General features: G+C 34.3%; 1 protein-coding gene across 3 annotated transcripts in view; it reads right to left on the minus strand.

The window, feature by feature from the left end:
• Positions 1-507: 507 nt before the first annotated feature.
• FXR1 (FMR1 autosomal homolog 1) overlaps positions 508-18,017 on the minus strand; it is a 71,595-nt gene continuing 54,085 nt past the window's right edge. The window contains exons 11-18 of one of the 3 annotated variants that reach the window (XM_052649643.1): positions 15,302-15,388; positions 13,714-13,771; positions 13,564-13,626; positions 8,549-8,752; positions 6,626-6,826; positions 5,857-5,937; positions 2,292-2,383; positions 508-1,560 (exon numbers count right to left, since the gene is read on the minus strand). In XM_052649643.1, the coding sequence (XP_052505603.1) occupies positions 1,390-1,560; positions 2,292-2,383; positions 5,857-5,937; positions 6,626-6,826; positions 8,549-8,752; positions 13,564-13,626; positions 13,714-13,771; positions 15,302-15,388 (957 nt within the window). In that variant the 3' untranslated portion in view covers positions 508-1,389. Of the gene's footprint in view, positions 1,561-2,291; positions 2,384-5,856; positions 5,938-6,625; positions 6,827-8,548; positions 8,753-13,563; positions 13,772-15,301; positions 15,389-18,017 lie in introns of all 3 variants that reach the window. The other 2 variants (XM_052649636.1, XM_052649651.1) reach the window with 2 other exon arrangements.

Consider the following 18,017-nt stretch of genomic DNA (forward strand, 5'->3'; position numbering starts at 1 on the left):
AGCTTGCAAACTTTTACTTTGTGTAAAAGTTTGTATAGTCCTAACATTAAACCATCTGGACAAAATATTTACAAAAAATCCAATCAGTAATATGAGAACCTTTAAAATTATTACCTTGAAAACCAAAAATCAGTGACATTCCTTATTTAAAAACTGTTCATTATACTTTATAAAAATAACGAAGACTCAAAGGCAAAAGTAAAATTCTGGATTTTACCCCAATGCCTTCCAAAAGTTGCCTATGACTAGAATTTTGTTACAAAGACTTTCCTAATATCAAATCTCTGAGACCAATTCCCTAAACCATTCTATTCTAACATACTAAATTTTTAAGTACTAAGACTTCAGAGGATTCATTACAAAATGACCAACTAATATTTTAAAACTATTTATGAACAAGTATAAATGCATCTTAAAAAGCAATCAGAATACTACTCTAGGCCTTTAGGTAGGTCCAACTACTTTTCAACAGTTGGTTTAAAAAGTAGAAAGTTAAAAATCAGCAAATGGAAGATCAAAAGTTTATTTACTACCTGCATACAAAAACATATTGCACATCAAACAATCAAAACCAAAAAGAAAAAAAAAAAAAGGAAAAAAAAGGGAGGAAAAAGAAAAGATACTCTACTGAAGGCTAACATGTAGTTTATACAGAATAAACCTTCTGGAAATTGATCTTTTCAGTAGTTCAGGTTATGTCTGAATGGACATGACTAATTCAGCTTAGTGTTTTAACTAAAGCTATGTTTGATTTTTTAAATACTGTACACTTTAATAAATAAACCAAACAAAGCCTCAATGTAGAACAGTCACTGCCAATAACACCCAGTGTCCCTGCAGATGAGTGTTTAACAAATGTATTCCAGTGGTCTGCAGATTTTCCTCTACAATACAGCATTTTAAAAACACATTAAAACAGACCAGTTTCCAGACTAAAACTAATGAAGAAATTACAATTCAGTGCAAAATATCTTAGACTGCATTTCATTCTAGTTTTCCTCAGGTGAAGAAGTGGTTGCATATTATTAAAAATGTAACAAAAGCAGCTAATGCTTTCATAAAGAATATTAGGTTAGGGATCCCACCCCACCCACCTCCCCCCCATCTCTGCCATATTTTGAAAACAAAATAACATTTCCTATAGCCAGCAACTTTTTTTAATGTTACATATACTATTCTCAAGGCACATCTGATGATATATAACACAGTAGGTGTCAAAGTATGTTTAACATATGATTTCTTCAGGATCCCTCCCCTTTCTGAATTCCAAATGGAGGAACTGAAAGTGCGATGGAAAGACTGGCGATCCATATTCTATCTTTGGCAAGCTTGTACAAGCACTATTGTAAAATGTAATGTAAAGAACTGTAAACTAGGAACTTCTTCAGTTTATGAAACACCATTCAGGACTGCTGCGTCTTGAGTATTTTCTTCTTTTAAGGTATTAATCTTTTCTTCTCCTGGAGTACGCTGTAGCTTAGAAATTTCATCGCCAGAAGCACTAGTTGGGCCATTTATTGCCTTTTCTGAAGGACCATGCTCTTCAATCACATCTTTTGCCTGCCAAAGGGAGACAACTTTTTCAACTTCTTTATAAATAAAATCTATAACTGAGGAGGAAAATAACTACATAAACATCAATTAGCTAATAAATAATTTTAGTTTCATATACCACAATGATCTGAATTAAAACATTCTTAAAATTTAAAAAAAAAACCAAAAACCCAATGTATTCACCTCTCTGGGTCTTTCAACTCTTTATCTCTAGTAGCTAGCAGTATATAAGCCACAGGAAGAATCTGTACCTGTTTATTGAAAACTTGCACCTAATTTCATTTTAACCACTGGAAAACTCACCATACAAAAAGACATAAACAGTTAATACCCTAAGTAAGGCAAACAACCACCTATTTACTCACCTTTTTTGGAAACTCAAATTTACGTATCAAATCCCTTAAAATATTTAAAAGAATTCAAACAAAGGTCTTCATCCACCACTTGAAGAGGGTCTATTCAGCCTATTGCTCCCCAAATTAAGGTTAACAGTCTCTATGCCCAATATCTTTTACAAATGCTATTTCTAGTTCTAACTGAAAAATATTTCAGGCTCAAGCATGCATATCTTCAGTTACCTGGGGCCAAAAACAAAATCAAGAGTAGTCTTTAACTAAAATATTTCTGGTCTAGTTGGGTAAACAAGTGATCATACAAGTTAAGAAGTAAAAAATAAAACTAAACCATAACAAAACAAAACCAAAAAAGCCAAAACCTACAGGTTAAATTCTCCTTACCATTTCTTTCTTGTTTTTAGCCAAAGTTTCCCTTGGGAGGTTTCTTTGTCTGCTCTGAGACTCAGCTCTAGAAATATAATCTGCAACTGTGACTGTTGAAGATGAGAAAAAAATTACAGGTGTTGAAAAAATATTTCTAAAGTTTATTTATGGATAAAGAGTAATTTTACTTTTAAAATAGACTAATGGGGGGTTACCCAATTTCAAAATTTTCTTAAGATGGGTACCACCTCCAACCAAAAATGAAGTTTGGAAAATATGCCTGTGGTTTGGTGCTGACTATAGAATATTTCAAGCTGGATATAGAGGACGCCTAGATTAAAGTCCTCTTTCACAAGAATCCAGCTATTTGCTTCTGGTTAGTCTACAGTTGTGGGATAAGTTTGATATAAAAATCCACAACTAAGAATAGGAAATGCCACATTCTAAGCCCAGACAGTGTTTGCACTTATCAGTGGGGGTGGGGAATGGGGGAGGGAAAGGGTAAATTGGGTGCAGATCATGGTGTAGCATGCGTCAATATGAAATTTTCATCAAACATATTACTCAAGTATTATTTAATAGTTCTTTTTTTTTTTAAAGCATAGTAAGATTTCAAAGCGTGTGTTTTATGGTTCCTTTTTAATATTTCACACTAAAAACTGTTCTGAGTAATATAAAAAAATTAAATCAAACTAAAGATTTGTCCACCATCTTAAAATGTGGACAATGATCATGGTGGAAAATGTCCACCACTAATTCAGTAACTATCCCCTTTTCACATTTTGCCAATCTTTCAAGGGACTGACCTTTTTGCAATGGTGGTAGGGACTGGGGAAAAGAAGGGGAAAGACTAACCAAAACTAATACTCTACCAGCAACCCAATGGCAACAAACTATCTCTGGTCTGCTGGGACTGGCCTCATTTTAAACCTGAGAACTTTCTCTTCAAGGACTTGCAACTTAGAATTCACTGATTTGAAGAAATATCAAAATAATCAGTCTCTTCCTTTCAAAGAATTTGTTTTTTCTCAGAAACTGATGAAGAAACATCCCTGATTATGTAAAATATGGTATAAATTATGGGAGCAAGTAAATTATATAAGAATTAAAACTTTGATAAACTTAATATAAGTCACTACATACATGGGAGAACTAATCCATCAAGTTCAAATTACATAAATCATTTTAATATAAGACTGGACTATATTTACATTTCTCCTAGTTACGCATTAAAATGCTAACACCTCTGTAAGATTCATTATTATATGAATCTTTTTAAATCTCAAGAAAACAAGTTAATTCAGAACTCATAAACATCTTTAGAAACACCACTAAAAGATGTTTCATGTCTTAGACTGTTTCCCTCTGTAAGAAACTCAATATTCTCACTTTGGAGCTTTATAAATCATCATTTAAATTCACTGTAAATGAATCTATGAATAAATTTAATAGTTTCCAAAACTGGGGAGAGGGATCAAACCCACTTCTTTATTATGTCTCCATATATGGAAGCCCAAGCATCCTAGGAAGTATTGTAGTTTGGAGAGCACCATAATGAATTCACTCTGTTTCCATGGTTCAGCCTTCAGTGACATCAGGAAGAACTCCGCTACCTGGAAACCTTGATGTACAGGTGCACACACTGCTAAATCTGAACTTACGGTAATTCTTAGAACGTTCGCCCACTATGCAGACACAGAACTTTGATACAGTTTATCAATTAATAGGCACTTAGCTGGAAAGGTAAAAACCAGTGCCCATCCTCCACCAAACAGAGGTAAAATTACAAACTCAGTTGATTCAGAGAAAAACCTGTTTATAGCCAGATATAGTCTGTTTATAGTCCTCATAATGCAAGCCACTTAAAAGTTCAAAACAGATAAGCACTTACATAGGGAAAAAAAAATGAAGCAATTTGTGTGGTATAATTTGGACTCCAGAATTTCCTCTAAGGGATCCAAAATTAATCAGTTGTACACCAGTACACTGTTGCACTTTGCTAAGTATAGTAAATACTCACTGCTTAATACTAAAGGCAACAAGAAATTTTAAGCAAATAAGAACAAATTAAATAACTATTTATTTCAGAGAATGCTGACATTAACTTTTAGATAGACACTTCCTTCCTAGAACTGCTGCCAGAGAGAGCCAAAGGAGAAAATGATGTGTTTGTTCCACCTATCCTATCTTCTGGGTGTGTGGCTATGTGTGTGTTGAGGGCAGGCTGAGAAAGGCAATGAGTTCTAAAGAGGAAATCAGTACTTCCAAAGAACAGAGTAAAAACAGGAATAAAAGCAGTAGAGAACACAAATCATTGTCAAATTATTTAAAACTCCAATTACTCAAGTTCTGATTAATACCATGCAGAAATCTCTTCCTCTTCTTTATCAAAGCCTTTTATGTTATTCCCTTTATGTCCTTTGACTTAGTAATGAACCACCATCCACCTAGTTACTAAATTATGTTTTAATTTATCCTATCTCAAGCCCATACTAGTAACTTAAATTTCCTTATTTATAAAGTATGGCCAGAAACTGGTATTCACTGCTATGCCAGCTTCAAAAACACAAACTAAATACAATCTCTTCATCCCAAAGATATTTCTAACACTAAAGAGAGAGAAAAGAAGATAAAAAAAGACAGTATTTAATTTCTTTTAAATTTACAACTATTGCTAAAACATGAACTTTTTTTCCCCCTAAGAATGGGAACTAATCCCCTTAATCAGTTTTCTCACGTCTCGACAACCACTAAATTTAAAATACTAAATAAAGATACTAGAATTTATATTCTTTATTTGGGGGAAAACACAAGAATTTGCTTTGGAAAGAATGCAAAATTGATTAGTTTAACAAAAGGGATTTATTTCTGGTGCACACAATTTCTCCACTGTGAATATACATGTGATTCTCTGTACACAAGAAATGGAATTATGTTCAAGATAGTATAGACACAGCAAACATGTTTAAGTTACTAAAAACTGTATCTACTTAAATTAACATTCTAAAACTAAGTAAGTACTATTAATTTGAATAGTTAGTAGGTGTAAGGGAAAAGGCATCACACTACAATAAACAAAAACATAACATGCATTCCTCTTATTAGGAAAAAGACACTTTCAAGTATTTTTCTCATTTATACTTTTTAAACTGTGGGTACTAGAACCCCCACAAAAATGAGGTGCTGAATCCAGATACAGTAGCAGGCACCATGCAAAAGCTGTCCAGTTTTGCCAATCATCCAAAATCACAAGCTACAACATAGTCCCTGGGATGGCAGGTCCCAACTCAAATGTGCAGAATCTGCCAAGTGGACAAAATAATGGTCTTTTCAACAGTATTTTCATGTAAAAAAATTGAGACACAACATTAGTTCAATTAGACAGGTTACATTACGGTGTGAAGGAAGAATGCATTTTCTTAATAGTAGTCTTATTAGTTGAGAAAACAATTTATGCAATGCACATCTTGAATGTATATACACACATGTGTACATGTAAGTATAATATATTTAGAAAGCAGACACATGACATTTTTTTTTCATGCTTATGACCTGGTGTTGTCAACAGGTCCACTCAAGTTACCTGGCTGTCTATCTTCTGCCTGACCCCTGAAACGACGCCTGCGGCTACGATTGCGTCGCTGGGGTTTTTTTTCACTATCATCTGTAATTGCAAAGTTCACCATGAAACTATTCTGACAAAAACAATGCAAAAAGACAAAGAAAAACAAAAAATTTCTTGCCTTCAAAGATTTAAGGGGAAAGAACCTTTTAATTAAACAGGAAAGATAAAACAATACATGCTATTCACAGGAAAAATACTTTTGCAGTTTTAAACATTCCTACTAGATTAACAGATGGAATTATCATCCAGAAATTAAGAGGGTTTTTAACTCTTGATTAAACAAACTCTAAGACTTAATTTATCATTCAGGAATAAAATTTTCCTCTCCAACAGAGTTTAGTTTTTACCAAAGTTAATGACATTTTAGTGCTTTGGAAATCAATGCCTACAAAGTATACACACTTTCATCAGTGTCATTTATAATAATACATAAAGAGGCAAGATGAAAGCCCAATTTTGGCTTAGAAGATTGAGAGTATTAAGTGCCCTGTAGTTTGAATATCTGTATTGTTTTAATGGCATCAAAGGGCACTTTAATAAACCCTCCCAGTTTCAAACAGTTTGGCTATACAAATCTGAAAACTAGACATTTAAGACAGACACAAAGCCATCTACCTACTTGAACACTAGGAAAAATTCAATTTGTGAATTGCATATTTTTTTAAAGGCATCATATATTAACAATAGTATACAGTAGTATAAATCTTTTCCCTAAATGCTTACATACCTAGCCCATTTTCATTAACTGAAGCTGTATCGGATTCAGTCATCCCATCCATCAGAACAGCATCTTCATCAGTCCTTCGTCTACGAGACCGCCTACGACGGTTAGTACTGTGATGAGATTCGCTGGCATCAGTGTCTGCAGTCTGATCTGATTCTGTATTATCAAGTAAGCTGTATGGATTGCTGTCTGGATCTTTGAGCACTAAATGCATGTCAGAGGCAAGAAATATTTGTTTAAGAGAGCTGCAGTTATTAGGAATGTTTTGACCTATATTGAACTATATCAATTAATAATAAACTTCAATTTCCCCCAATAAAAATACATCCTCTGTCTTCAGACAAAATGTTTTCTGTATCACTATTTTATCTGAAAAATAACAAATATGAAAAAACTTTAAATGGTGATGTAAAATTAAAACAGAAAATGAGTGAACACCTTGGCTTTCTATCATTTCTTTGACTTGTCTTAAAAACATATTAGGAACTAGTATACATGTTACTTTTTACATTCACATTCCTAGCTAATTCTGTACAGAGGCTAAAGAAATAAAAATGAAAACAAATATTCAGCTAATATATTTCCAAATAATACTCAACACTTGCACTCTATGACATAACAGAAATTTATTATTACAAACTGAAGCAAGCAAACGTCTACACAAAAAAAGGCAAACTAAAAAGTTTGAAATTCTAACTGGTTGTAGGAAAATGTGGGAATGAATGCTGACTAGTACTCCCATCTCCAGAAAGAAGAGTATAGGTGGGATATGGTAGGGTAAGAGTGGGAAAGGAAAGATTTGTAAGACATAAATTATAGGGGAAAAAAAATACCCATCTTACCTATGTGCATTATTGCTTCCAGCAATCAAATTATAGAAGAAATTCACCTAATCACGATTTTTCCTAAGTTTCCTTTGGTAACAGCTAGCAAGCTAGCATCTTTGCAAAAGACACTAAGTTTATCCATTAATCATAAACACTAGGTAAAGTACATTTACTCTGAAATTCAGCAAACTGTAATATTAAACCGTGGTAAAAGTGAGCAATGTTCTAAAATATAAAAACGATTTCCCTAAAAGTCTATAAAATGAACTTAGGACTTGAAGATTATCACTAGAAGTAGAGAGTACTTTTTAAAAAGTTCTTTAAAAAATGTGATTTGATTCACTTTTAAAAAAAAATTAAGAGTGGTTTTCCTACAGATGCCATACAATAACTGTTATGGTTATATCCCTGATAAAATCTAATCCCTGATAATCTTTCCCCAACTCATTATGCTAAGCAAGAACATTCTGTCAACTCCTACACCACCACTTAAGTTATAGCATTTAAATTTTCAAAACAACAATGAGTAAAATGTTTCTTATAGTATCTCAAATCTCAGTCTTCTAGACACTCCTCTTTACAGGTGAATTCCTCAAACAATAAAAGATTTTTTAAAAAGGTGATTTCACAGTTTTTCCCTGTTCCCAAGTGGTGGAGTAGCAATAAATGCTCTTCAGTTGTATACAAAGGTATTTAGATCTCTCTATACATTAGAATTATCTGGGTCTCTCTGGGAAACAGAAATATATAACCCAAAAAATTCTAGAGGGGAAAAAAATTCTAATTACCTAAGCGTCCAAAGTCTGAACATCTGACCAATGAAGCAGAGAAATCAGCTCCAACTAAAATTACTCTGATCTGAAAATTCTGACTAAACTTTCACTGAGAGACACTCTATAGTGCCTTTCCTTATGTTGTTGTTGCGTGTGTGTGTGTGCGTGCATATATATATATATATATTTTACTGTTTTCCTGAGACAGTTAAGCAAAAAGAGAAACTTCCAAAAACAGAGGGCGGGGGTCCTGGGAAATGAATTAACTTTTATAAAGTTATACTGTTTACAAAGAAAAGATTCTGACAGAGTATATAAAAGACTACCAGAACTGATGGAAGATTTGCCACCACGTGGTCCACCACGACCTCGACCCCCTGAAACACTTCTGCCTCTTCCTCCTGGGCGTCTCCTGCTGTCACGCTGATGCCGACTCTCTCGGTCATCTTCTCCCGCCAGTGACCAATCACTCAGCTCATCTTTACGCTCAGATTCAGTTTCAGATGGGTTAGACAGCTCAGAGTTTGTACCTTGGGAAAGAAGAGAACATAAGCTTACTATATTTCTATTTTATAAAAGGAGTGAAAGTTTTCAAACAATTTCTTGCAAATCATTGTTTAAATAACACTGATATATGAAAATGAATTTAATATGGAAAATATTTTTTAAAAAATTTTGCCCACTTTTAGGTCTTTAACAAATTGCTAGTATAATTTAAAAAAAAAAACAAAACACTATCCAAGTATTTAAAAGCCAATTTAATGATATTTAGAAAAATGAGTAACAATTGTATTGTGTATTCTATCACTTGATTCTAAGAAGCATTTTTTTCCCCACATTTAACAGCTCTGAAATCAGGATATTTCTTACGATTGATTGTCTCATAAAATGGGAGTGCATTTTTATTGACTGTACATAAAATTTATCTCTTTTGCACAATAATGTCTTAAGTTAGAACAACACAATGTTTGAAATCACTGAATAAATGTTAGGTTGCTCTGGAAAAAGAAAACTTCAACGTGACAATAAGAGATGAAGCCATTACCAGTGAGACAAAAATTCAGCATAACTTTGAAAGTTAACTACAGACTATTTCTAACATCCCAATGACTGAATTTAATACTTTTTAAAAATGTAGACACCACAAAGATTCTATAAAAGCCTACAATATCATATAATATCACAATTTCTGTGTCAGATTTATATGACCCAATCACTAACATACTCATTTCCACTTCTCTGTTAGCTCTGGGATGGCACTTTTTTATCCTTTCATCATAGAGATATCCTATGCTTTTCAGAAGTTCATTTTACACCATTTGGCTTTTACAAAAGACTTACACTAGTATTTGTTTTCACAAACCAAAAGAAATCCAAAGAGGATTTTCACTTTTAAGGGAAAAAAAGGGCACGAAGAGAAAATAGCCTTCAGTATTCGCTTTGCAGCAAGCCACTGCAATTAAAAGAGGCAGCAAGCAGAGCAAGCAGTGAGAGCAGCATCCCCCAGCTCCTGCCTCAGGAACGAAACTCAGCATCTCAGCATCAAGCCAACATATCTTTGAACTGTACTGGTGAGCATCTGTGCTTTATTTTATTTCCTGCATCTATTAGCAAGATGTGTCCTAAAGTAATTGCTTCTTCACTTTATGCCATTTCAGCTTACAAAAGGTCTCCCAGGAAAACTACTTCCTGATAATGTGGGAAACTATATGTGCAAATCTATCTCCTTAAAATTAAAAGCCCAGTTCAATGTCTGTAGCTTCAGACCAATTTAACTGAAAACAGATATCTCCCCTCATTTCCTTAAAATTAATGTAAAATTAATACAGTATTGCCGTGTTGTTTTCTTTTTCCAATGTGGATTTACCTCCACATTGGTTTACAGTAAAGGGGAGCTCTCTTATACCTCTAAATGCCCACAGAAGCCTAGCAATGCACGTATCAATTTTCTCTTGATAAATTAATTTACTGCATGTTTATGAAGTTCTTATGCTAAACTCTCAAATAAGAACAATTTCAAGATAAACTAAAAATACCCTATATTAACTCCATAGTCATTTAATGATAAAAGCAAAATACAAGAGCTCTTCAAGGACTAAAATGTAAAGTTGAACAAAGCCTACCAACTTCCTTTCTCCTTTAAAGAGGACTCTTCTATCAGTCTTTTTTCTCCATATACCATATAGATGTAGCTAGTAATAAATGGATTAATTTAAGAAAAATATAGCAAGTTTCTAGTACTGACATTTGCATCTTTGTTAAGATGAGTCTCATACTAGAAAATGAATCAAAACACTTATTTTTCCAAAGGATAAGAAAGAATTTTGTTAACTGATGTCATGGTTTGGTGGAATAAGGATAATGTATCATTTCATGAGTAGTTTAAAACAAAACAAAGAAGACTTGGGAATTATAAAAACTTCTGTTGGATTTATTTACAAACCTACATACCCTGACTGAAAACATTACCAAATTTTGAGGTTAGATGAGTATCTCATTTTAAAAGGTTTTAACAAAAGTTCCTATCAAATTATCTTTTAAAAATACAGTGTAGTATTTAACTCAATATCATGAGCAAAAAATTTTTCATAGTTTTAATTTAAATCTAGCATTCAAGATACTTATAGAAGGTATCTAAAATCATAAATAGGTTTCAGGACATAAAGACAACTATTAATGTTAAAAACAACAAAAAAGGCTAATGAACTGGTAAGCTCTCCATTTTCTTCATATTAAACATTTCTGAGCTGGCAAAAGTAACTTTGCAAATGCAATTAAGGTTAAGGAAACAGGTTTGGGGATTATTCTAGACTATTCAGGTGAGGCCAATTTAATCACATGAATAGAATATTTAAAAAAATAGAGAACCATTCTCAACTATGGAAAACCAGAGAGGTGGCTGAATAAGGACTCTCTGTAATCTGTTGTTGTTTAGTCGTTAAGTCAAGTCTGGTTCTTTTGTGACCCCATGGACTGTAGCCCACCAGGCTCCTCTGTCCATGGGATTTCCTAGGCAAGAACACTGGAGTGGGTTGCCACTTCCTTCTCCAGGGGATCTTCCTGACCGAGGGATTGAACTCATGTTTCCTGCATTGGCAGGAGAATTCTTCACCACTGAGCCACCAGGAAAGCCCATCCACCTGTAATTACTGGCTTTTTAAGATGGAGGAAGGAGGACCTAAGCAGAGGAATAAAGGTTGTCTCTAGAAGCTGGAAGTATCAAGGGAACAGATTTTTTCCTAGAGCCTCCAAAAGGGAATACAGACACGCCAACACTTAAGATTTCAGCCCAGTGACATTCACGTCAGATTTCTGACCTATAGAACCATTAAGACAGTAGTACTGTTAAATGCTTTGAATTTTTAATTTGCTGTATAATCAACAGAAAACTAATAAATCTATTGAAGTCATCACAATCATTCCAATCTCAATTTTGTAAAATATAAATTCATGAATCCAGAAATTAGGGAGGGGGCTACAAGAAATAATGATCCATAAAACCAATCCAATTTGTAATGGCTCCAACAAATAAAAATTGTTTTCAACAGAATTTAAATCAGATTTCCCTAAAACTTCTAAAATCACCTTATGAAGATGGTTCACATTCTTTTAAATGAACATGTATGCTGAACTTAACATTAACAGCTAAAGCACCACATTTTATCAAATCCACCATGCCATCCATTGTAAGTCACAATATTTTTTTGTGCCACTTTAGAAAATCCTGCCAATTACAGTTCTAAGACAGCATCCATTGTAAAGCACACTGTAAGTTCAGAGATGTTAAATTCAGAAAGTTTCTTATATAGATTATATATATATTCATCACCTTAAAAATCTTCTGCCATTAAGCAGACAGGAACATCTATAACCAAACTCAAATAATTTTTATTTCTCTGGAGCCCATTTAAGTTCAACAGCTATTTCAGAAAATACAATGTTACTAGTTCAAAAAGACTCAGAGGTAAGAGTGCCATCTACTGAACAATTTGCATAGCGTTCTTCAATCCAAATATTATTCCTCTACCTTCTTATTTAAATTTATTATCTACTATCAACAAAAGCATTTTGCCAAAGAGGGACCTCTCATCAATAAGCTGACTTCCCAGAGGCTTATAAAATTCTTGGATGAATTCATCAACCAAAAAGACAAATCTGATTATTTGCACTAAATAATTTGTACCTCTAAAATCATTCAGTATGTACTTAATCTCTATTTAATTACTGTCTTTTGTATTAAATGTGTTTTCAGGACTGCAATTCTCAATCCTTCACATACCAAATACATTAACTGGAATTTTTCTTTTCAGGTTTCAATATACGGTTAACTTTAAAATAATGAGAAAGCAGGAAGGGAAAATTACCATTCAACTCTACAACAAATCAAATATAGTACCAAACTGACTCTGACATTGTTAGATGATCCTTCAAACATGAAATATGGATGTGGAATCTGTACACTATAAGCATTCATGTATTCGGTTTTCCCTAAATGCCTTCTATTCTGGAAAAGGCTTATGAAATATTTTCCCAAAGCAGTTTGGATGAGCATAGGGGAGTAGAGAAGAGAGAAGAGGAGAGGGAAGAGAACAGAAAAATCAGGTCACTGTTAAGATCCAAGTCCAAATGTAGAAAAATGGAACAACTCCAAAGCTGAAGAAGAAGTAAGAAATTTAGGATTAGAAAATTGTTGACCATCACCATCCACTGGCCCCTTCCTACATGGGTTAAGTCTGATCTTCAAAATGAAATGTATTTTAGAAAAATGTCCATTTATGTTAATTAACTTCTAACTTTTAAAGCCATATTACTGAAATCCTGTATTTCACAAAATAATTGCAGATGTGATATTAATATTCAAAACTACCATGTGAACCAATATAGTGTATTTTAAAAACTAGTACAGACTTGCTATATATAAACACAGCACAGTGACTAGCGTATTTTTTACTTTTACTTTTCCTAAAGGATAAGCAAAAGGTAAATCCTAGTAGTATCACGACCACCACTAGGTTTTTATTGGAAAATGTATATAATTGTACAAGGTAACTATCTGAGAAAACCAGTTGTATATATATTTAAATATTTAGAATAAACATGATCATGAGCTATAAATTTAACAAAAACATGTTTCATTTCATTACATAGCTACTTGAACACTGAACACTACAAATCTTGTACAGTCATTAATATAAAATACAGTCACTACTATTAAAACGTGTACCTCAGAACTATCTCCTACCCTCAAAACCAAGATAAAGTGATGAACTGAACAATAATAACCAGAATGTACTGGAGCACCTAAACTACAACTACTACCAAAAAGAAAAATTTTTTTTACCATAACCGGAGGTGTAATTAGGGCCCCGACGACCTCTGCCTCTTCCACTATAAGACCTAGAACCTTGTACAGAAGAGACGGTACTTTCATCAGTGGCATATCCTTTCTCTTTTTCAGGCCCTCTGGTGGAAGAAGGTCTGAAACCCATACCAATCTGTCGAAGCTGTTCATCAATCTGTAGTCGTTCCATTCTTAGCTGTTCTACTTCCTATAACGAAAATGAAAAAGGATAAATCTTACATGTATTTTTTTTTTTTTCTTAAAGCCTAGAGTTGAGCTATAGTCTGGTCCTACCAGTGAAAGCAGCTGTGATCTTGGGCAGTTACTTGGCAATGTAGACTGTATTCCTAGTAAACATAATTTACAAGGTCAATTCACCAAGCATTTACTAAATGCCTTAGCATCATGTGCCAACCATGCTAAGTACTATAGGTATACAATATAAAAAAGACAAGGACACTTCTTCAGGGGAATGTTTACAGATGAGCATTAAAAAAACCTAGGGGATGGTTAACAGACAACTGTTGAAATAACCTACTTTAATAGCCAATTATCAGACCTAGTCTTTAAGGAGTATCAAACTCTGCTAAATGAGGTAAAGTATCACCTATGACAGGTATTACTAATTAACTACTTTCCTATCAAAATAGTGACAACTGAGTTGTGGCCTAGCTGAACTGGTAGACTTGGTCATTCAGAGACTGAGGTCATTACAGAATGTGAAAGTAAGGTATCTATAGAGAAAGCTCTTGGCTAAAAAGCAGTAGAGTACTGGAAAAGACAAGTTTTTCAAAGAAAGGAAGGACTTAAGGGTGCTTTGAAAATATTAACGTAACAATGATCTGAGTGACTAAAAGGAAAACGTAACTAGAGACAGCAGTTCAAGTACCATAAACCAAAAAAAAAACACGGCAGGAATAAGAATAAAAAATTACAATTGCAACTTAATTTATAGGGCATTTCTTTTCCAAAACCTTTTCTCTTTATTAACCCAGACAGACTAAACAACAATGGTTGCTGCTGCTGCTGCTAAGTCCCTTCAGTCGTGTCCGACTCTGTGTGACCCCATAGACGGCAGCCCACCAGGCTCCCCCGTCCCTGGGAGTCTCCAGGCAAGAACACTGTAGTGGGCTGCCATTTCCTTCTCCAATGCATGAAAGTGAAAAGTGAAAGTAAAGTCGCTCAGTCATGTCTGACTCTTAGCGACCCCATGGACTGCAGCCTACCAGGCCCCTCAGTCCATGGGATTTTCCAGGCAAGAGTGCTGGACAACAATGGTTAACAGTTATCAAATGACATATAAGGAGGTAGTTCACGTGATTCAGAGAGTACCAGTAACCATCAGGTGCCAACTCTGCTAAGTGCTACAGGTATACAATATAAAAAAGACATGGACTCATCTCCTTCAAGGGAATGTTTACAGATGAGCATTAGTAACCAACAGAGGCCACATCATTCCCGGTTCTATCTCCTATTTGCAACAAATTTAAGAGTGGGCATGTCTTAAACAGAAGGAAAGAAATATAAACGTTCAGAGGGAAAGAGAAAAATGTACATGAGGCCAATCATTTTACTATGGCAAAGGATCTTTTAATATTTTCACACAGAAAGAAAAAAAAAGGGAAATATGAAGCTGAATTAACAAAAATTAAGATTTAAAAGTTTACTACAAATACTAATATAAAATTAAAGTTTAATGTGTGGAGGAACATGATATAAATATGAACACTATACAAACCTTTAGATAAGCAATATGATACTCTAAAAGCACTTGCACATTTCCAATGCTTTCTTTAGTGCCAACAAATACAAATGGAACCATTCCCTGTAAGAAAACACAACATCCCAGTATTTAGTATTTATGTCCTCTAATTCAAGCACAGCTTTTAAGTAAATAAACCAACTTTCAAAGAAATTTTCCATCAAACTGGAATGAATGTACAGATTAGATGTATTTTTAGTAGTGCTTGACTTAAAAACATAATAAAACACAATGGGCAGGTTATCCCTGTAATATAGCTCATATAGCAAAACTTTCAACATCTGTAGGTTGGAAGTACTTCGTGACCATTAACAGAAGTATCATGTACAAACTTTCAATATTTACAGTGTAAAATAAAGAAATTACTGATATGGGCAAATAGTCACCTTAAGTTATTAAACCAAATGAAAGGATTAACCCTGACCTGTTTTACTTAGCTGAATTTCAAAAGACGGTTTTAAAAAGTGAGAAGGGAAGTAAGATACCTAAATGATATTTGGTTTTTTTCTTTAAAGAAATAAATTTTCAGCTTCCTATTGGCTAAAGAAAATGAACAGTCTAAGGAAACTCACCCAATCATTTTCAATGTCCTTCACTTTCTTGATTTTATAGAATCATTCCTAACAGTTATTTAAATAACCTGGCTTAAGAATTTTGGGTTCTAAAGACAGAATTAAGTGTGGCTTAACTTTTTATTCTATATAGGAAATCACTATGTGACTTATTTTCAAAATAATTTTTTAAAAATTTAATTAGTGAATTTTAGTATGGGAAATTAAAAAAGAAGAAAGGCACCAGGGCAGGTGCTAAAGCTACAGTACAGAGTACAGCTATCATGGAGCTTAAAGTTGCAGTGACTCTAAAAGAAGTAATTCCAACTAGGAAGGTATGAACAAGGGACTCTAACTTAAGCTTAGGAAGTGAGAATGCCTTGAGCTATCCTCAAGAATTCACATGCAGAAAACAGAGGATGCAAAGTGAACGAAAGATAGGAGGGGGAAAAAAGGAGCTAGAAAGTTTTAATCCATAATGTAACTCTGGGACTATATTATTTATGGTCATTTTAAAGAAATAACCCAATTCTACAGATGGGAAAAAAAATGTGCTCAAAGTCATAAAATCAGCAATTAACCCAACCAATTTCGTATCCAGTTACCTAATTCCAAATAATACCCACTTGTTAACTGCCATAATCTATGTTAAAGAAAAAGGTAAAGAGAATCACAATCTCAGAAAAGGTACTAAACATTCCTGTAATAATCTCATTGTAAAGTATTTGTGGAGGTGATGGAATTTCAGCTGAGCTATTTCAAATCCTAAAAGATGATGCTGTTAAGTATGCCAGCAAAATTTGGAAAACTCAGCAGTGGCCACAGGACTGGCCAAATGTCAGTTCTCATTTCAATCCCAAAGAAAGGCAATGCCAAAGAATGTTCAAACTATCGCACCATTGCATTCATTTAACACATTAGCAAAGTAATGCTCGAAATCCTCCAAGCAAGGCTTAAGCAGTAAGTGAACCAAACAGATGTTCAAGCCAGATTTAGAAAAAGGCAGAAGAACCAGAGATCAAATTGCCAACATCCCTTGGGTCACTGAAGAAGCAAGAGAATTCCAGAAAAACATCTACTTCTGCTTCCTTGACTACTCTAAAGCCTTTGACTGTGTGGATCACAATAAACCATGGAAAATTCTTCAAGAGATGGGAATACCAGGCCACCTGACCTGTCTCCTGAGAAATCTGTATGCAGGTCAAAAAGCACAGTTAGAACCAGACATGGAACAATGGACTGGTTCAAAATTGGTAAAGGAATACATCAAGGCTGTATACTGTCACTCTGCTTATTTAACTTATATGCAGAATACATCATGTGAAATGCCAGGCTAGATGAAGCACAAGGTGGAATCAAGATTGACAGGAGAAATATCAATAACCTCATATATGCAGACAACACCACTCTCATGGCAGAAAGTGAAGAGGAACTTTCAGAAAGTGAAGAGCCTTCCTGATGAAAGTGAAAGAGGAGAGTGAAAAAGCTGGCTTAAAACTCAGTATTAAAAAAACTAAGATCATGGCATCTGGTCCCATCACTTCATGGCAAATAGATGGGGAAACGATTTTAACAGCAAGAGACTTTATTTTCTTGGGCTCCAAAATCACTGCAGATGGTGACTGCAGCCATGAAATGAAAAGATGCTTGCTCCTTGGAAGAAAAGCTATGACCAACCTAGACAGCATATTAAAAAGCAGAGACATTACTTTGTCAACAAAGGTCTGTCTAGTCAAAGCTATGGTTTTTCCAGTAATCATGTATGGATTTTAGAGTTGGACTATAAAGAAAGCTGAGAACTGAAGAATGGATGCTTTTGAACTGTGGTGTTGGAGAAGACTCTTGACAGTCCCTCAGACTGCAAGGAGATCCAATCAGTCCATCCTAAAGGAAATCAGCCCTGAATATTCATTGAAAAGACTGATGCTGAATCTGAAACTCCCAATATTTTGGCCACCTGATGTGAAGAACTCACTCATCGGAAAAGATGCTGATGCTGGGAAAGACTGAAGGCAGGAGAAGGGGAGGAATAGAGGATGAGATGGTTGGATGGCATCACCAACTCAGTGGACATTAAGTCTGAGCAAGCTCCAGGAGCTGGTGATTGACAGGGAAGCCTGGCATGCTGCAGTCCATGGAGT

The sequence above is a fragment of the Budorcas taxicolor genome, chromosome 1 (genome assembly GCF_023091745.1).
Source record: "Budorcas taxicolor isolate Tak-1 chromosome 1, Takin1.1, whole genome shotgun sequence".
Lineage (NCBI taxonomy): Eukaryota > Metazoa > Chordata > Mammalia > Artiodactyla > Bovidae > Budorcas > Budorcas taxicolor.